At 39.5% G+C, this 21,723-nt stretch overlaps 1 protein-coding gene across 3 annotated transcripts in view; it reads right to left on the bottom strand.

The window, feature by feature from the left end:
* NDFIP2 (Nedd4 family interacting protein 2) overlaps positions 1-19,277 on the bottom strand; it is a 47,205-nt gene extending 27,928 nt beyond the window's left edge. The window contains exons 1-2 of one of the 3 annotated variants that reach the window (XM_039553299.1): positions 19,113-19,277; positions 560-716 (exon numbers count right to left, since the gene is read on the bottom strand). In XM_039553299.1, coding sequence (XP_039409233.1) covers positions 560-716; positions 19,113-19,148 — 193 coding nt within the window. In that variant the 5' untranslated portion in view covers positions 19,149-19,277. The remainder of the gene's footprint in view (positions 1-559; positions 717-19,112) is intronic. The other 2 variants (XM_039553244.1, XM_039553351.1) reach the window with 2 other exon arrangements.
* Between the last annotated feature and the right edge of the window lie 2,446 nt (positions 19,278-21,723).

Raw genomic sequence — 21,723 nt, 5'->3', positions numbered from 1 at the left:
CAACTTTACTTAAACAGGAACTTCGATGTTGCCTGCTGTTAAGTCTCCCGTATCCACAAGAAAAGTCACAATCTCCTAAGAAAGGGAGCAGTGAATAAATGGATAAGAGACCCATTACTCATTTTTCATGAGAAGTTTTATCAAGAGCCTTCAAAGTAAAATTAACCTTTTCATGGCAGTATTGTCACCAAACCATGTCACACACCAAAGAAATCTGAGGGGGTTTTTATAAAGAGGCAATGAAAATTGCTAATGAGGTCTAATTATGGAGCACTACTCAAAGATGTAGATTAAATGTGGAAATGAACTACAAGCAGACTTAAATAAAGCCTATTAAACTACTTAATGAATATCCATTTAGTCTAGCAATTTGGAACAATCAGCGTAATTTACAAGCATGCTTCTTCTGAACAAACCAAAGGGCTGCACATCAAAGGACAGCTTTTTACTGCAATTGTGTGCATGGAAAAAAAAAATACATGGCAGCATCAGACCACTTTGAACCAAGGGCTGATTGATACACACTCGTCCCTGACAACCTGCTGTGCAAGAAAAATACCTGAGGTTGCAGCTGCTTCCACAGCTATGCTACAGTAAGGTGGAGGGGAAGTATCTGCCTCAGGTAAGGCTGCTGTCTGCGGAGGCTGCGGAGTCTCTGCAGACGTCGAAGGCTGCTCAGCTGCTGAAGGCTCTGGGGAGTCATCCTCATTGTGAAGCTTAGGAGAGAAACAAACACACACATTTCAGAGGCATTCAGGGAATACTTCCCATGACAACCTAATACTTGCAGAGACATGCTCAAAGAGAGACAAGATTACTGCCATCAACAAAAGAAATTATTTACAAAACAGCACGTGACCACTTCAAGTAGTCCAGCTAAATTCTTTTAAGTAATCAGCTAAAGATTAACTTAACTGCCTTGCCTTTTTTTTTTTTCCCCCGGGAATGGTTTTCTTCTCAGTGATGTTCAGGGAGTCTTCCATGTTTACTGGAAATCTGGAGTTTTCCATGACTACTATATGGCAAAACACTACTATATGAATATTTTAATACCATTATATTTTTGTTCTTATATACAGTCATAAAATGTATTAATCTATTTTAAAACCCATCAGGTGAGAAATATTATTGTTTATTGTATTTATCTGGAAGAGAAAGAATTAACACACATTTCTACTTCTGTAACTGGGACTTTTATTCTCCTACATCTTGTCAAACAGCTTCTCCATGCAAATTCTAAGACTTCTCAAAATATTCTGCTTTTCTTTACACTCTGGAAACAAACTTTTCCCAACAAAACTTCAAGTTGCTGGTTGTTTGGTTTTTTTTCTTGATTAAGATACAGTTTTGAAAAAGACATGTCCAGTAAAGCATGTGCAGAAATAAGAATTTAGATAAGGAAGAATGTTGATTAAAACTGTCAGATCCAGCAGCTAATATCTTTTCTTAGAGAAGATATTTTTGACTCTTTCAGCTAACTTGATAGTGCTAGAATGCATAAAGCTTTTAAAAAGAAAGAGTACTGGAATTTAAAAAGTGCTAGTTCCAGTAGTGTGAACTACAAGATTATATGCCTAGAAGGCAACAACTGAAGCACCACATGTAAAACCCAGACCAAAAAATAAGATTAAGTTACATATCTAAAAGAAGAATGCTATAATTTCAAATTGGTACTTGTTACAAACACCCTACAGAAAAATATTATTTCAGTAACAAATATTAAGAATAGAACTACAATTATTTCCTATTAGGCAAAGTACAATCAGGTTACTGGAAAAAGTGCATTCTGAGAAGAAAGAATGCTAAATTTCTTATTAAGCAGTGTAACACTCCAAATTGTTTTCATATGCAGATTAGATCAAAGTTCACAGAACGGTTGAGGTTGAAAGGGACCTCTGAGCCCATCTAGTTCAACCTCTCTGCTCAAGGAGAGACACCTACAGCTGGATGTATGAGACCACATCCAAACGCCTTTTGAATACCTTCAAGGATAGAGACTACATAGGCTGTGCAGAAAACCTGTTCCAGTGCTCAGTCACCTTCACATTACTAAAAATAAGGAGAAAAAAAAAAAAAAAAAAAGAAAAAAATGTTTCCTGACACTCAGAGGTCACCTTCAATAGAAATGATAGGTGCTTTTGAGGGTTTCTGGGTCCTGAGCAATCAGGTCATTTAATGCCTAATCAGTAATCCAGAAGTAGCAGTAATATGAGAAGTATTTTTATCCATTTAGAGTAGTTAAAGCCAAAGAAAACAAAAACACTTCAAAATAACCTAATATATGCTGGGATACAGAAAGCAAGTGAGAATACAAACCACTCAACTCTAAAAAGGTTGAACAGACCAGAAAAGCAAGCTGAGAGCTACAAATGTTATGGTTCTAAATTAAGTACAATCATTCACAAGAAAAATACAGTATTGCAATGGACATAGCCAAAATAAGCCCATTTTTCAATAAAACCATCATTTGATTAGCTAAGATACAAAAAATACATGACTGGCATAGTTCTTACACTAATAGCTCTTACACTGACCCTCATTTTGGACGTGTATGTAGTTCTGACTACCCCACCACAACAACCTGGTCTTTGGGCAGGGGAAAAAGTAAAGCCAACTTAAATGGATCTTTGTTCCTTTCATTATTCCTCTCCTGTCCTCCTCCTCTTCAATCACTGCAACTTTTTTTCCCTACCATGCCACAGTAAGTGCTATCACTATTCTGAAGATACAGAGATTACTCCTAAAAGAAACCAAACAAAAAACATTGCCATTCCCCAGAAATTTAATTTTACACCTCCTACATGCTTTTTTGAAAGCTGTTTTACTGCAAATTATCTGCAATATACTAACAGTGGAGTAATTAGTAGACAATGGAGTTAACATGAAAATCAGACAAGAGCATGTACATGAGACTTCTTGCCTTCAAAGACAAAGCTAACAGGTCATTCAATGGTTAAAGCAACTGCAATGGAAAAATTCCATCCAAAGGGCTCCATACAATAGAGAGACCTGTTATACCCTTTAGTTCACTCAAAGTGTCGTTATTTTGTAAGACTTATATTCAGGAACCAAGTATTTCTGTTTATCCTCTCTTCTATTATAAAGGCCTCTCAGAAATTCTGAAAAGCACCAAGGTTATCCCAATGCTGCAGCAACTTAAAGAAAAATCCTGAACCCTTTAATTAAAAAAAAAAAAAAAAAAAAGAAAAAAAATCACAAGAATTGGATTAAGTAGCTTGAGTGTTTACAGCTAGAATAATAAACACAAGTTGTTCCACAAACACAAACCAGCTTTTGTTAGTTCTTGTTCAAATGTCCTGTATTCTACTCTCTCCTCAAGGCAGTAACTTCAGCTCCTTTCAGAGGACAATTTCGCTGGGTTAAAAAACACAAAACAAAACCCTACAACTGCACCAGAACTTGCCCCAGTAAACTGGAAATTTTGCCCACACCAGCAGGGTAGACAGCACCAGTTATATCATTTTTGTCTTGAAGCAACTCTGTCTTGTCTTCACAGAGCACTCTCCTCTCTGGAATCACCAGCCTCCCTGAAACCAGGAGGAATCTGACTACCTCTGAGCCTCCCCCTTCACGTTTAATTTTGGCTTCTACTGGCAGTAAATTTAGAAGTTATTTTTGGAGACAGGGGAAGAAGAGGCCTGACATTCTGCATAGACTTCATTGCCATAGAAACCAAGCTAAAAACACCCAGAAAAGAACAGAAAATGTCTGTTTCAAGGCATTACTTATGCTATGTACTTGAATGTCACCTGAAGCAGTATTTAACATTGAAAGTATATAAACAGTATAGAAGATTTTGTTTTTCTAATACAGAAGAATATTTTGCCTACTTTTTAATTAAAGGACGAAGGAAAACTTACAGTTCATCATCTCAGCCCCTCCCAAGCCCTCAATGAACCATTATTTGGTAGTAAGCAATATAGCTGCTTTTGTCAAGATCATGGTCAAAACAATTATCAAGACCTATTAAACCACAGACAACTGTAAATTGGTACCTTCCCCTATTCCCTCCCTCACATTTTAAAAGCTGGTGACACTGAAATTTTTTCCTTCATGTTTTAGTCTGTACTTGGGGTATCTGGCTGACTGTATGGAGCTTTACTGAAAAAAAGAAGTGAGTACTTTGCTATTAGACACATTACTCTTAAATTGTTAATGCCAGTATTTCAATCTCTGCTTTTGCAGCCCTCAAACTACAGTACATTGCATGCTTGTATTCTCAAAATGTATCTGTGTTAGAACATGTAAAATTCAAAGATCAATTGAGGAGCAATGGCTGTTCTACTGACAACAACTCAATCTTGTAGTAACTACTAAAGGGTGAACAGCACAGGAAAACATAATTGTTTCCTTCATATGATTTTTGCCCAACACTATCTTCAGTTTCTTTCCCAGAAAAGATCTACAGAACAGTGATTCACTATTTCATTTCCAAAGAAGTTAAAATCAATGCCAGACCTTTCAGCACCAAAATATTGTATAAAATACAGCTACCTTTATTTTCTACTTTTACATTAATAATTTCTTTAAAAAAAGAAATTATTCTTTCACAATGTACACAATTATTCCTTCTACAGTTGATTTCCTTAAGTCTGTTATTTTGTGTAATTATTTCCAAAGTAATCAGATGCAACATATGAAATCAGCTGACAGCTTACAAAGAAACATGGCCCATGAGAAAGTGCTTAGAACAGAAGCTTTTACTGAGGGAACTGATGCAGATACTTTAAATGTTTAAGTTTATCAAAATAAAAACTAAAAGATCTCATTCTCTACAGAACACTTTTCATCTATCTGCAGGTAGTAACTATCTGACCTACAGATGTTTGCTTTCCTGGCTAAACAGTTTGCTTCATTTCTGATGAACTGACTAGTTGTACAAGAGTGGCAATATAAGCAAGTTATTCAATTATGCCACTTAAAAAAAAATCAGGAGAAAAGGATATAATAACATGTCTTATATCACCTGTACCATACGTACACAAGATTAGAATGATGCTCTCTGATAAAGTGCACTGAAGTAGAACACGCTAATTCTAGTCAGTGTAAAAACACCACTCATTTTCTTTTACCTGATTTTACATTTCAAAAGCTGCTCTTTACTCCTTTCACAAAATATGACTTATGGAAACCAGTACATTATAAAATTACTACAACACAACTTCAACAGCATATTGCAGATATTTTAAAAATCCTTTATTTATAAACATATGATTTTTTTGCTCTGCGTACATAATTTCTTTAGTGTAGCACAAAATTATGCAGGGGATACTGCCATATAAGTTAAAAACAAAACCCCAAACAACTAGCCAGCTTTCTTCTCCTGTTTCTTCTAATACCTTTATTACAAGCTCATCTTGTCAAAATGTGACTTTTAGGTAAGTTTTAGCAGTGATGGTTCTGTCTGGGGCACCACAGAGCTACACGAAATTCTCATTAGCAATCATAAATTACAAAGCACTTTTAACATATCCTTCTTTCTACCCTTCAAATGAAATTATGTTTTTGAAGAAGCTTTGACTCCTCCAGTTTTGACCTCATAATGACGGGTCATGGGTATGTGAACCCTCATGGGTTCTTCCAAACTGTATTAAAACTAATAATATTACAATACACAGAAATTCCACAATGCTGGACCTAATATTTTGCTTTAAGTAAAACTGTAGAGGCAATCAAGTAGATCATCCAAGTTCAACCTCTGTATGCAAAACAGTCCATTGATACACTTCCTTCACAAAAAGCAACTCTTGGCATCTGAGATTTATCTTCTTCATTTGGTAGAAGTTACTTTGGCCTTCTATTATCTATTTTTCAGATTATGACAAGAGGTCAACAAAAAATATCCATTTATTGTAGCTTCTAGCATTGGAGGGAAAGGCATGACAGACTCAAGATTGCCAGTGCAGTGCATAAAAAGAACTCTGGCAATTCTGCATTAGATTCATGACATCTTCCATACTGGTACACACGTATTTATTCCACAGAAATCGTAACATTGTAAATATGATAGGTGGGTAACTACAGTAAATATAACAATGGGTTAGGAAAAAAGCTATCATCTTCATTAAGGTTACAGGGAGCTTCTCACATCTGTTTCACCTGATGCTCTCATTTTGCTGAAAAATTCAGATCCCTTTACACTTGCCTACTGGTAGTGATTTGTAAGTCTGCACTAAACTGCTCTCCACAAATGAGGCTTGAAAGCAGACAACTCTTGCTACATAAAAATCACTTGAACAAATAGAGGCTGCAAATTTAATGCTTGTTTTGTAACCACATACTGCATTTTTCAGCTTTGCTAGTCTAAAAATAAGATTTATTTATCTGTTAATAGCAAAATCGTAATCTTGGGATTTTCAAGACAAAAAAAAAAAATCTTGAAATAAAATTTGATTCTGAACCGGTTAGAAAAATACTTCATGTTGTTTCTTGTTTCTGAATGCCACCTAATAGTATCAACAGCTCATACTATCATTTTTTTATTTTTAGAAAAACACATAAAACATATATCATTAAACCATAATCACCACTCATAGAATCACAGACTGGTCTGGGTTGGAAGGGAGCTTAAAGATAACAGTTCCAATCCCCTTGCCGTGGACAGGGACACCTTCCAGTAGACCAGACTGCTCAGAGCTCCATCCAACCTGGCCTTGAACACTTCCATGGATGGGGTGCCCACAGCTTTGCTGGCCAACCTCTTCCAGCGTCTCTCCACCCTCACAGTAAACAATTTCTTCCAAACACCTAACCCAAACCTTCCCTCCTCCAGTTTGAAGCCATTCTCCCTTGTCCTGTCACTGCATGCACTTGTAAGACGACTCTCTCTGGCCTTCTCTTAGCCCCCTTTAGGCACTGGAAATCTGCCATAAGGTACCCCCAGAGCCTTCTCTTCTCCAGGCTGAACAACTCAAACTCTCCCAGCCTTTCCTCATAGGAGAGCTGCTCCATCTCTCTAAACATCTTGGTGGCCTCCTCTGGACTCACTCCAACAGCTCCATGTCCTTCCTGTGCTGGGGACCTCAGAGCTGGATGCAGTGTTCCAGGTGGGGTCTCACCAGAGCAGAGCAGAGGGGCAGAATCCCCTCCAGGGCCCTGCTGCCCACACTGCTCTGGATGCAGCCCAGGACACATTTGGCTCTCTGGGCTGCAAGTGCCCATGGCTGGGTCATGTCCAGCCTCTCATCCACCAACACCCCCAAGTCCTTCTCGGCAGGGCTGCTCTTCATCTGTTCATCCCCAGTCTGTGTTTGTGCTTGGGATTGCCCCAGTCCAGGCACAAGACCTTATACACTTGGCCCTGTTGAAATTCTTGATGTTTGTACCCACCCATCTCTCAAGCCTGTCAAGGTCCTTCTGGGTGGCATCCCTTCCCTCTAGCATGTCAACCACACCACACAGCTTGGTGTCATCAGCAAACTTGCTGCAGGCAAGTGCTAAAATCAATTGGCTCTGATTTGGGTCACTGGTAGCCACTGAAAAATCAAAACCAAAACCAATATTCTGTAGTTACACTTCGAGAATAACTTTAAGAGCAGAAGAGATAAATAAATCCTTCTGCAAAATAAATGTTTATATCTTCTTGTTTATTTGGAAAAAAAACATATCCACAACAGCTATTTGAAAGAAGTATTTCACAGTTTTCTAGAATACAAGAATTCTTGAGAAAATAAGCCAAACAAACCACATTGTACTTTAACTTATTAGCTTTCTCCTCAGTATCTGGTTTTTATCCTCCACAAATAAGGTAGTTTACAACATGCCTTTTTCTTCAAATGCATGTTTTAACACCAATCTACCATGAATCCATGCAGACCAGCTATCAGGAAGGCAACTATTTGCAGTTCACTACCAAATGCATGCTCTGCTGAAATATAGTCCTGGCCACAGCCACAGCACTCCAGAGAAACCACATCCTCTAAAGACTAGTGAGCCTTCAGATTAATAAACACTGAATACTATGAAATTTTCAGCTACTTTTCACTTTTATGTATTCAAAACTAAGTGATTAAATCTGATTAGAATTCCTGACTGCACAGATGCACATCATTTTCTTTTCCTCACCATCCCATCACTTGGCAAGCATCAACCATCCAACACCCAGATCTAACAATATCCTTTCATGAAAGTGAAGTGGGTTGGTTTGTTGTTTTTTTTTTTTCATGAGGCATCTCTGCAGAATGCTTTCAACAGCAGTTAATATGTCAGAAGGTCAAACATGTAAAATCTGAACTAGAAGCAGGAAAGCTGAACAGAAGTCCATTGCTGCCATTCCACAGCTGTGTAGAAATACCAAGTGTGTCTGTCAAACAGGGATTAGATACCATGGAAACCCAGAACCTCTGGCGGCAAACTTCAACTGAAAAGAATCCAGAGATTTATACTGAATGCTGTTGCCAGAGAATGGCTTTTCTACCACAGTGAATTTCCTTGTGCAAAAATAATCTGTAGCAAGTGAAAGTGTTTCACATGCATGTAAGTGATACTTACATTATCTTAATTACCTTTTAACTAGGGATCTTTAGGCTATTGAATTTTTCAAGGTTTTTTAAAAGAATCTTGTAAGTCCGATTAAAAAAAAAAAACATAAACCAAGTAAAACAATGGCGATCAGGACTTCATGAAGGAAAAGAAAATAAAAACATTATAATGTGTGTGTAGATATATCTGTATAGATAGGTCTCTCTTTCCATCCCAGTGACGACCTCACATATAACATTTTACTTGCTCTTTCATTTTACATGGATTATAACCCAGATTTAACCAATTAATTACACATTTAGTAGCGCAACATACACATCTGCATTCATTCCCTATGGCTTCTATTGAGATGTATTCCTTCCAATCCCTCCCATTAACAGTAAAATTAGAGCTATTAGTGGATATGAGAATGTACCTGGTGTGAATGTGTGAACTCTCCCAGAAAAGTACATGTTCTAAGACTAATGATATTAGAATTATGAGCTTATTCTTTAAAGTATATCCATTTCTCTCCACCTTTTTTGAAGGTTTCTTGTCTACTTGAGAATTATGCCACAATAATTTTGAATACTGGAATTTTGGTATGATCCAAACAGATACATGCTTCATATTTACTGTAAAACTATGAATTGGGCATTGTTTCCTAGGGTTCTTCCTATTGCATAATTATAGGAATAGATAAATTTGCCAACAAAAAACTGATGTCTCTAAATATTAATAACAACAATGGCTGGGACCAACATTTTCAAATCTTCACACATGAGTATAAAAAAACTCTAGGAAAAAAAAAGTTGTTAAAAGATTACTCTAAAACTTGTACACAATGAGGTATTGCAGTTATGATCTACTCCAGAATGCAGACGTTACTAAAAACATTACCACCTATCATGTAGCCTTCTGTTTGTCAAATAGTAACTTGAGAACAGCTTGAGGAACTGCTCTAAATTCTGTAAACAAAGTATAAAATGAGGTTTTCCTCCTTGAACACTTTCTGGATAGAAGAAACTCAGTAGCAAAACAGAAGCGTGTTACCAAGACCAGAGGTCAGTCTAAGGGCATGTTCTGTCTCCAACACAATCACCAGCACACGAGCCTTGATCACTTATTTGACATCCATTTTCCTCAGACTCCCCAATATTCACAGCAGGTCCATTACAGCTGGTAAAGTGTACATCTCTGCCTATTCCGCTTGCGTCTGTTATGGATTGGATGCACGTGAGTTTGTTTTCTTGAATCTGCTAATATAATCTGCCTGTATAATCTTGTGTATTAACAAACTACATATGTTTGCTTCTCCTTGTGTAGTTTCTTTTCTAAATCAAATCTCAATGAGCACTCTACAATTTTCATATTGCACAATTTGGTGAATAACAGCTCCACAACCGCTTTACCCCACTGCCTTGGTCACTTCCAACTCCCACCACCCATTTCAGACCACTTTTAAGAAGTCTGCTTCCCCTTCCTTTCTGTAGCTCCCCTCGTGAGCAACCAAAACTGCGTACAGTACCCAACACACGGACAGATCCTGTTTCATACAATGACACTTCCTGTTCATTCTCACTATATTCCCTAATGATGGACAATGTTGCATCAGGACTTGCTGGCAGCTGCCACTAACCAACAGCTTCAGCAAACCAGCAGTCACAGGTCATGTCTTTACGTAGCAGCAGCTTTACAGAATCAGTACAGAAAGTAGATCCTGGTCACTCTTAAGTCACACAGAACAGACACAACAAGTAAACAGTAAAAGTAGAGGGAACAGGAAAGCCTGTAAAATTAGGAAATGTCACAAAGAGCAGACTCACTATTCAACAATTAGTTTCAGCTTCCATTTTAGCCTACATGCATTTGGGCTGCAAAATTCAGCATAGATTGAAAAAGCTGAATATTATAATAAAAATTTTATTAAATTAAATAAAATTTAATTAAATAAAAGCTCTAAATATGTTATACTTGTTTCACTTAAAGTACAATGGGAAAGCTCAAGCACAAAAGCTTCTTAAAGACAGGGCAGGAGGATGCTGTAACGATAAATTTATTTTACAAGGGAGTAACAAAGATGAAGGGAGGTTTCTTCCTGGAGATGTATTATGGAAACTGAACTGCTAAAGCAGCATACAGTTTCACCTCAAGGCCATGATTTGAAAGAAGTAGGAAAAAAAGGACTCAAGTTTGTGTCTCTTGTCCCATGAATAAGTGTCATTGAAAATCCTTCAGAAAAACTATAAAAAACTTTAAAAGTCTCAAGTTTATCAACAACCCAAGAATTTTATTGCATGTGTACTTAAATAAAGCCAGCCAAGCAGAACAGTTTCCTACTCAACAATATGACTCAGTAGCCCAAAATTAAATCATTAATTAAATAAAATATAAATCAGAGGATACTATTAATCAATAAGACCAAACTCTAGTCTTATTAGCGGGTCAATCATGCTCGACTTTTTCAGTATAACTCATTTTCTTAGTAACTGGAAATGGAGTAGTCGAGCTCATCAACTCACAGAGATATTACAGACAAATTTCAACAGCTTAAAAAAAACACACACATACACAACACCAGCTGAACCCACTTACTGTGAATTGCAAGAACAGACTCTACTGAAAAGATTTTCATTTTGATTTGCAACTCACATAACACTAATAAACACTCAAGGTCTTTCCTTTAAAAAAAACACATTTATGTCCCAACAGGTAGTTGAGAATTTTTTCAACCCTACTGTTAAAAGAGTGCTGACTGAGCATTTTAAAGCAATCCTACAAAATATATGGCACAAAGGACAATTCTCTGGACCTCTCAATTGCCGGAGAGATGACGCACATATCTGAAAGCAGGCACTTTCCAGCAGGTTGGTTGATTATAAGGCATCTAAACAAAACAAAAAAGCAGCAGTCCAGGAAGTTCACCTCTTTGGAAGACAGCAGAACACGACCAAATCAGTGCTATCACTAAATCATAGAAAGTATTTTCAGGAGGAAATTAAAAAAAAAAAAAATAGTAGACATTGAGGCAGGTGAGAAAGGAACACAAGCCACACCGTTCAACATCAGCTGTGGCCCAGCACTGCAGGGCTTTAGTGGCCAGCTCATTTATTTGAATTATGCACCCATTCTAGAATTTGGAACAGATTTTAAAGAGCAAACAGTTTGTGCAAGTTTTTTTCCTAACCATTTATTCCATGTATTTGATGCAAGTCAATTTTATGACCACAACTCTGGAGATTCAATTAAGAGCCTTAATGCTTCAGTACATTCCTTGAAAGATACCTTAAGGACTGTTTCTGTTAAATTCAAAAAAAACCCCAACTGATTCTTAAGTACCATGATCAAAATGGACAATTGGCCTCAGTACCAGCCAAGATCCCTATCCCAATTGTTTCATGTTTTACCAAAGGTGCCCCTTATTCCTCAAAGATGACAAGTGTTAATTACACTAACCATTACCAAAGCAAAGCTTAACCATGTGCTTGTGCCACTTTAAAAGAACCCTAAATTTCTTCCCTGCAGTAAGGAAAGAACGGCTACTGTAAGTATCTTCTTTTCAATAACCTCTCCTTAGGGCTGCTCTACATAACCTTTTCAGATAAATCAGGGAAAAGCAAAAAGCATGTTCAATAGCTCAAGCTACATATACATCTTTACAGAGGACATGATTCTGACCTCCCCTACAAGAACAATCAGTGAACATTTACAGGATTACTTTCAACAGGTAAAATATTGTTCGAAGCTAAAATACACAACCTATGTTTGTGCATATGTTGTTACCCTGCAATAGTGGGGAGACCAACTTTTTCTTCATTTTTTTACAGGAAACCCACTTTTTACAAGTAAGAAGGTGACAAATCACTGCCCAGCACCTAGTAACTAAAGAAAAAGAAAGACAGGTTTACAAACAAAAATAAAGCAATATACAGCTTATTGACCAGATTTTATTGTGTCTACACCACTCAAAGATTGGAGGATTTTCTTCTAAATTGTTCTGTGCATTCCAAACACAGCTGGAGGCACAGCCATGGATGAGGTTGTGGGGGGATGACTCAATATCTAATGTTTTGGCTATGGAGTGGTTGAGGAGAAAGTTAGACTATCTCAGGTTTAGGCTAATCTTCGCCTACAATAATGGAAACAATACCTAAGTGGAATAAACAGGTAAATGTTAAAAAGGAAACATATTTTTCACTTTCACTGTAAATCAGACATGCTCTGAGTGCCTGACAAGACTTAAGCACAAACCAGAAAAAGTTAGTCATTCTCATTAAAAAACACAGCTGGTGAAGGGGGTGCCCAATTTACTGAAATCAGCTACTTGTGACAGTACTTGCCCAGGAAGTGGGAGACCTAAGCCTGAGGCAGCTCAAACCCACAGTTTTGGCTCTGCAGTAGTTCAGTTTCAGTAGGAAAAGTTGGCAGTGCCTCTCCAACCTAACAAGTTGCCAATTTTTTTTTTCATTCTTTTTTTACTCAATCTCTTAGAATTATTTTTCTTCTTCATTTGAAAATGGTTTCCCTGATTTGAGTGTACTGGTATATGTCTATTTGTTCATTTCCCTTTCCAAAACAGCTAGAAATCTAGAGGGAGGTTTGAGGCTATGAAACTTTAGAAAATACTGAAACCTATTACTGTAAACTGAACACTGAGGTCTCACAAAGGTGTGATGACATTACTGGTTGCCAAATCTTCCTTGTTTTGTCAACACTGTCTCTGGGAAGAGAGTTTCAAAATACGCCTATAATTAGACATTTGTCAAAAGTAACTCATTTTCTCCATCTACTAATATTTTGTATTAATGTACTGCTTGATTTCTGACATTATCCTGATGTGGTCCCTACCACATTTTTCAGATACAAACAAGCTGAGAAAGGGTTTACAGTTTCTCCTTTTTAAAATACCATGGAAAGAACATCTAGTTTGGCCACAACACAACTGACTCCTACTCAGAACCTTGCTATTTGAAATAATTTTATTCATGTTACTGAACTTTCCTACTAGGATTAGAAGACTTACTAGATGTGACATGCATGCCACAGCCTGAAGCTGCCTTTTTACATTACATGACTTCATGTCACTGCACAGATCAGGTACCCCTTTCTTTGAGCTTTCATGCATCTTTCAAGAACCTAAAAATCCCCCGGTTTCACAAGATAGGCTCAGCCACACCAAGATCTTGCTGCCACTAGAAAGGCCAGTTTTGTTCCCAGCCTTTCCTCCTGTACTACCTTTGCACAGATCCAACCTTAGATTCTGGCCTACCAAGACCTTTGGTGAAAAACCTGAGTGGAGCAACCCAGGTACATTTTGCTGGTTCTACATACTCTTCTTTTTTTTGTTGTTCAGTATGGTAAAACTGGTACCTTATAAAACTAAGCCAATTCGTGTGCAAAATTGCTTAGGTCATTCTATGCCCACACCTAAAAGAAATGAAACTGCCCACATAAAAACCCAGAAAGTTACTGTAACCACTGATATTCCTGGTGTAAGCCAGGGTTTCCTCCCATGAATCAGCTGCAGAGCAGGGTATTATGTCAGTGGCCCTCCAAGAGATTCAGAAATCAGATAGTAATGGCAATACACAGTTAAACCACCCTGCTTTAAATTTATACAAAAAGTATTGTACCTGTCCAGTACCTCAGCACCTTTACTTAGGAGCAATGGATACAGAGATTTGAAGCTTATTTCCTTGGTTGTATAAAATGAGAAAGTATTTAGAAACTTAACTAAAAAGTGGAAAAAAAAACCCAAAAAAAACCCAGTAAAATGTAGTCCTTTAAGTATTAACTACATCCCTACTGCATCTGCAAATTTCTCAACATTTGTAATTTTTTCTTTGTTTATGGCAAGATTCTTCATTAAAAAATAGGGAAAAAAATGTTTATGAAAAAGTAAAGCTATTCCTTCAAGAAAAAGACTACTGTTTAATAGAGAAATTTGTCACAGGTAAGGGCTACAAAAATAAAATAAAAATTTAAAATGTCTATTATTACATTCCAAAAAACAACTGATGCAAGGACAGATCACTGTCTGAAAGCATCATTTACCTCATTTCAGGAGATTCTCATTTGCTTTTCTAAGCTATTAAAAGTCTGTACTAGGTGTGTTGTGCAAAAAGTCAGTGCAATGAAAAATTTTATCTTCTTGCAATTGAGGCTCATATCACTAAAAATATCACTGCAACTGTCACAAGCAAACAACTGTGACACTTATCAGTTAATGCATCTTTCCTCAGTACTTTTCAGTATTATAGATTTAGCCCTCCAGATGCAGAATTTTATCTTCAAGTTACGACATCACCTCATATCTGTGGAAAGCAACAGAATTTCCCTAAGCTAGCTTGAGCTGTTCAGTAACACCCATTACATAAGATTTTTCCTAAGACAATAAATACTGTAGAAAATACAGTAGATATATAGATATAAGCTAGTGGTCTTACGTCAAAGCCATAGCATTACCTATATTTGGGAGTTTATTTGCCAATCACTATTAGACTCAATCCCCTGAAAAGAAAGAGGGAATGCATTTTTCTTTCTTCATATTTCCTGTGTAGATTGACTTTCATGAGAGTTACAAAGACAACTTGACTTTGATCAAGGTTTATAACCAAGTAACACTGGGAGAGTAAAGAGTCAGCAACAATGCAAGTAACAGATACAGAAATTAAAGCCTTATCCGAGTCTGTGTTTTCCTATAGTGTTTACAGTACAAATTTTCATCTCTTAGCCCCATTTCTATAAGCACACACAACTCATACAAGATTGACATCGCTTTTAAAAACCACAATTTCTTTACCCCTGTATAGTGCCAGCAGGCTGCCATCAGTCTTGCCTCACACATCACTTACAAACCCCACCAAACCCAAGTGCTACAGTGGCATGGCAAGTCCAGGAACAGCTGAACTGACATCCCTGTGGACAGCTGCCTTCGGCTCCACCCGAATCAGTTTGTTACTTACCCATTTTACCACTTACCTATTTAGCTCTGACCAAACCCTAAGTCAAAGACTCAAGACTACCTGACCCGAAATTGGTTACCCAAAACTTTAATCAAGAAAGACTGGTTATTATAACTTGTGAGCAGTAAAGCTGGTAAGTCCTGCAGCCTTCAATACAATTTCTGTGCTTACATCACTCACATGCACGTGAAGCCTTCCATCATGACTCAGTTAGCTGGAAAACCACATTTCTAAGTAAAACAGGCAATCTCAAGCTTTAATGCTGAGTTGCTCTCTCAGCTTTATGTGCTGCAGAAAACAACTGCATTTCCTTTTCTTTGTTTCAGTACAGATTCACAAAGCATCATTGCAATCACTTTTTCTGCAAACAGGCTGGACTAGAAGCAGATGTTTCAGACAAGATAGTAATGCTATTAAGGTCATATGACAAAAAGCTAGAAGGTAAAAACAATCAGAATAATGATTACTGAAGAATTTTTATTATAATTTTCCTAAAGTTGATGCCTAATCCAGCGAAGAGCAGAATAGGGGAAGAAATAGAAAAAATACAGCAATAAGTACATGATACAGCTGAACTGACTTATACCTGCAAGGAATGTCAAATGTAAAATTTAAGACACATTTACCAACAGGAATGCAGTCATGCAAATGACTAAGGAAAAGAAAAAAGGAAGTAAAGCAAGACAACAAAGGTTGGCTAATTTACTTCTAATGTCATACTCCTGCAGGGAAGCATGACAAATTCTTACCCATCAATTACTTGTCTTTTTGCCCTACGAAGAGAGACAAAACAGGAGGGGCAGAAAGCAATACAAATCACACATGCCCGCGGCAGATAGTTACGTAATGCTGACGTACTGCCTGCTCTTTGCTCACTACACTTACTTTGCTGCAATTCCAAGTACCAGCTTTTAACAGCTGCCCAGTTAGAACAGTTTTAAACTGCTTTGTAAATAAAATGCATACACACAAGGAAGAACAAGATAGCTCTAAGGCTTCATAATGTATCTCCAACAGAGATAAAAATAAGAAAAACTGACAGCTTTATGATGAGACATTCTCTGTTTCATAAGAAGTCATAAAATTGGCTTTTTGAGATAAAACTCTAAACTAAATTGCCTGTCAATCCAAAGTCTGATTTAGTTTAACTTACTTGAAGAAACCACAAATAAAAAGAGAAAGATAGCTCCTTCAACTTCACTGAAGTGCTACTGCTAGGAACAGAAACACAAGTCAGTAATTCTTTTGATAATAAGATACACCTAGAAATCTTTCTATTTAGAAGAGAACTTGCCCTGAATAGAGTCAAACAGATCAGCTAGAAGTAAAGGCAGAATGGGTACAAGCCGGGCCAAAAAGTGTTTATTATTAATCATGGGAGAAAGAAAAAAAGGAAAAAAAAAAATACAGTGAACACAGCAGAACCGGCCAGATTTCATAAAAGTAAATTCACCACACATTCATAAAATGTGATATTAGCCATATTTGGTCTTTTTTTTCCCTATATTTTGTCTTTAAAAACTAGGACACAACCATAAAATCTGCAATGATCTACTGCTTAGTACCTATCACAGTCATTATGTAAGCAAATACATCACAACACTTAAGATCACATGCTTGAATAATCAGCTGCTAATTAAGTATATCTGCAATTGCCTTGTTCCTTCCTTTCTCTGACCCAAAACAGTAAGTAAACAACATTATAAAAATGTCTATCTCCAGCAGTCAGATATAACAAAGAAACTAAAACATATACTCCTTCCTATGGAACAGTAATCAGTAAGGCTGTATTTTAAACTCTAGAGCACATCAGACTGATTTCCAACAAATGACTACACAGATTAATATACACAGCAAACTGAGGAGGCCAACTTATGCAGTCAAACATTAAGATAAGCCCTTTTGGAAGGCCACACCAAAGAGTGTTTACCCAAAGCTGGGCATCAGCACCACCACTGGAAGTTCCTAACAAGCATAAGATAAAAATATTACAGAGACAAATTATTTCTTCACGTGGTTTTTTTTGTACTTCTCTGAGTAACGAAATTAAAGTTTCCCTTCTACCTGTCTGGCCTTTAATAACATATGCTTTCAAGGTCTTTTAAAACATGGCCAGGTTACCTCAGGCCTCAGGGAAGATACTGTTTGTAGGCTCTCGAGAAAATGCTCTGCCAGCATTTTCCTTCTCTGGTGCAGAGGAGGAGGAATGACTTTAGGACTTCTACTGATTCCAAGTTATGGAAGCACAGTGCAAGAAAAGAAGTGTGCTAGAAAGCACTGACCCACAAAGCAGTTGGTGGCCAACTACCATCCTAAAGGCATACGTCACAGGGTGCGTGGCGTGTTCATCAGCTCTATGACAATCCTTGTATCTAAGTGCCCAAAAGCATACAGAAATCCACAATGCTGTAAGACTATCCAAACAAATATTCCAAATACAAGAAAGGTGTTTCCTATTATTTTTTTCTTAAATCATAACCTAGGAACAATCCGAATGTAAGTACCAGTATTCACATATGCACAGAAGTGTGATTACTTCTGTGGACATTCTTTTCACTGCTCAAGCTGTAAAGCACAAACACTAAGATAAATAACTCAGGAATTAGCTGAAAGATTGCAGTAGAAATTAGAATCACAGAGAGTAACAAAGATTTCAGAGCTCCTGATCTTTACATTCATAGCAAAGCCATAAAGTACAAGGAACTTAAGGATAAAATTGAAACTTTAAGGAGATTGACTACACCTAAGTCATTTTTGCACCCAATAACTAGAAAAGCTTATATATTTTGAGTATAACTGACATTAAGCTAATGACTGCAAGATTTATGTAACTGACATTGAACAAACGAATGCGAGAAACAAACAGGACAATCAACTCGGGCAGGACAATCAACTCGGGCAGGATGAAAATCTTTGTATTCTACATGATTACTTCTGTGGTTAAGCTCAGGAACGAAAGAAAAACTGGTCCCAGTGACCCACAAAGCTGCAGACTGTTCTTGAGAAGAGTGTGCTCGTGCATGTGCGTACACAGACACAAACACACTGAAGGTCAGTCTCCCCCCTGCATTTTACACTTCCCTCCCTCCCTCCCTCTAATCTTCACACAGGCCTTGCACTCTATCCCTGTGCCAGACAGCTACGGGCTATTAGAAATCACAAGGTTTCAGAGGTTCGCTCCGCGGCACGTACTCAGCAGAGACAAGGACCCCTGCCCCTTCCTCCCCCGGCTGCTCCGCACCAGCGCGGCGCACCCCGCTCTCCTCCTCGGCCGCGCTCTCCCAGGAGCCGCCACCCGCTCCCAGCACGGGGAGGCGCCCGGGAAAGCTCACCGAGCCCGGGCCGGGACCGGCCGCACGGGAGCCGGCGGGAGGGGAGAGGGAGGCGGGCAAAGGCGGCCTCCCGAGCAGGCCGGGCAGCCGCCCCCACCGAGGCCGGGCCCGCCGGGGGGGCCAGGAGGCAGCCCCCGCCGCCCGAGCAAGGCCCGGCTGTCAGAGCCCCTCCGTGGGACGGGCCACGCTTGGCCCCGGCCCCTGGCAGACCCCCGCGCGAGGGAGCAGAGGCGGCGGCGGGGGGAAGGGTGCCCCGGTCGCACCGTGCCCCGCCGCGCCGGCCCGAGGGGGCGGGGGGAGGAGAGCGGGGCCTCGCCGGGGACGCCGCACTCACCACTTGGTAGCGGCTGACGGGCTGGTGGCGATCCATCCTGGCCGCCCGCCGACACGCACGGGCGCGGCCGCAGCTCCTCCGACCTGGCGCCGCGTCCCTCGGTCCGTCCTTCCCTGCTCCCTTCCTTCCTTCCTTCCCCCGCCCGTTCGCCCGGCGCTGCCACCGCCCCGGCCCTGCCCCGCTACGGCCGCCCCCCGCCCGCCCCCGCGGCGGCGGAGCCGGCCCAGGCCCCGCCCCGCCGGAGCCGCGCTCGCTCTGCCCGAGGCTGGGCGTGTACGCCCTCCGCCCCCGCGCGCTGCTCGGCCGCGCTCCGCTCGGGGCCGTTCTGCCGGGGCTGCCGAGAACGCGTTTTCCTCTTTCCCCGCTCTTCGCTCGGCAACTCTGTTCTGTGAGGCTGTTACGTCCTAAGCCCAGAGCCTTGCCTAGATATTTGTCGCTATTGATCACCATGGGGCAAGAAGAAGCAGAGCATGGCACAGAAGACGTCTTGGGGATCCGGAGAGTGATTTTGAATAGGCATCTACCTAAAGTAATTAAGAGTCCTAAGCCCGTTTGCCTGCTGTTCCTGTGAAGGCAAAGCACTGTTCTATGGCAAGACATTATTGCGACTTTCCTCTTCTCTCTTCCTCCTAAAACTAAATGTTCAGATGTTTATGACCTCCTGGAGTAAAACCAGTTAAAAACGCCTGCACCCATAAAGGTGTATCGGATGAGGCTGACTCATTTCTAGGTTCCGGAACTGCCAGATGCGTAGCTGTGGCACACAACAATTCCAAATAGTCATAGATGCATCTCTTGGCTGCAGTGGAGAGGAGTGTTCGCTTGTGCAGCAGATATAGCTGATCTGCAAGGCAAATGCTCTCACAGAAGTGGCTATCGCTAATGGCCGGCACGCAGAACTTTATCCTGCAGCTCAGGTCATCACCTTTCCGTAGCTGCTTGCTGACCTGAGCAGCAGGGTAAGTGCTTTTGTGCAGGCAGTCATCTCTGGCGAGCTGGGTGAGGGCTTGCGGGAGTGAAGTGCCAGTACGTGCGCGTGGGAGGGCAGAGAAGTGGAGAGCGAGCTCTATTATTGGAATTATGTCTCTAGATGGGAGTGGGAGCAGAGACAGGCAGGATTATAAGGGAGGAGGTGAAAGTGTGAGACTTTGTGTGTGTGCCTGGTACCTTGCTTGCAGCCCATACCTGGCTAATGCAGCAGTTACTAAAGCTATCCAAATGAAAAGAAAAACAAGTTTGGAAAGTTCGGGCCTATTCTGTTTGTTGTGTTTGTTCTTGTACAACTCTGTTGCACATCAAAAGCCCCAGCAGTTAGGAAACAAAGTTTGCAGGGAAATATAGGTTAGAAATGGATTAATATTGTTTTCCTAATAGGATTTTCTCCTTTTTCATCTTTATACATAATGAATGTTTAATTATTCTGTCCTAAAAGTAACAGTTATTAGTTAAGGTCATCTTGACTTTAAGAAAGTTTAAACAGAGTATTGCAGTGCGTTTCAGTTACCAAAAGCTCTTAATTATATTTCCAGGTTTCATGGGGCATGGAAATTAGACCATCTGTGTAATCAGTTTAACATCTTCTGTATTGTTAGCAACAATTATCTCCAAAGTAAACTTTTTCTGAAGTGTTTCACATGACATCTCAGCTCAGGAAGTTGTCACCTGACCTCCATAGCTTTTAAAGTGTTGTATCTCAGCTCTGCAATACACTGTCCTAGAAACTCCAACTAGTTAAGAGCTGCCAAATGGAATTTGAGCCTGAAAGTGTAGGAATATAATTGAGTAAGTATTTATTAAGATGTAACCTTCAGTTCTGAACTCATGCAATTCATGTCTTTTAAGGGAAGAAAGGATAATAGGCGAGAACCAAAGTGTATTTAATAGGAAAACTGGAAAATATTCCATAGCACTTGGGAGAAGAGTCAGTAGAGGCAGGAGAAGATTGAGCAGAGATAACACAGTTGTGTGTGGAGAGGGAGTTTCATATTTAGGGGCAAATATTGGATGGGTGATACAGCTTATATACAAGACCAAACTTCTTTTACTTCAGTAAAATCAGTGTACTTATGGGACTTGTATCAAAGCAGACCACATGACTAATTTAGGCTTTAAATATGCCCTTCTTTTAATTCCTATTCTTTCTGGAACATCAAAATATATATTTTAAAGTTATGTAACTGGATAGGAAGTTATGTCATTGTATTGGTAAAAGGCTAAAAATGGAAGATCATGCATTTTTTTCAGATCTTTGCATTTTCTAAAGAGTGTTATCTGTATATTTGACCATGGCATAATATTAATCTATAAGGCAAAGCAATTGGCAAGCACTAAGGTTCCTTCAAATCACAGAATCACAGAATAGTTGAGGTTGGAAGGGACTTCTGAAGGCCATCTGGCCCACCTCCCTGCTCAAGCAGGGATACCTAGAGCAGGCTGCCCAGGACCAGAGGGTTTTTGAATATCTCCAAGGACAAGTTTTCAGGGCAACTTAAGTCAATGCTCAGTCACTGTGACAGTAAAAAAATTTTCCTGATGTTCAGAGAGAGCCTCTGGTGTTTCTGTGTGGGCCTATTCTCCTGGTTCTGTCACTGAGCATCGCTGAGAAGAGCCT

The sequence above is a fragment of the Corvus cornix genome, chromosome 1, assembly GCF_000738735.6.
Source record: "Corvus cornix cornix isolate S_Up_H32 chromosome 1, ASM73873v5, whole genome shotgun sequence".
NCBI lineage: Eukaryota > Metazoa > Chordata > Aves > Passeriformes > Corvidae > Corvus > Corvus cornix.
The sequence above is the reverse complement of the archived record's forward strand: the minus strand, read 5'-3'. Positions and strand labels throughout refer to the sequence as shown.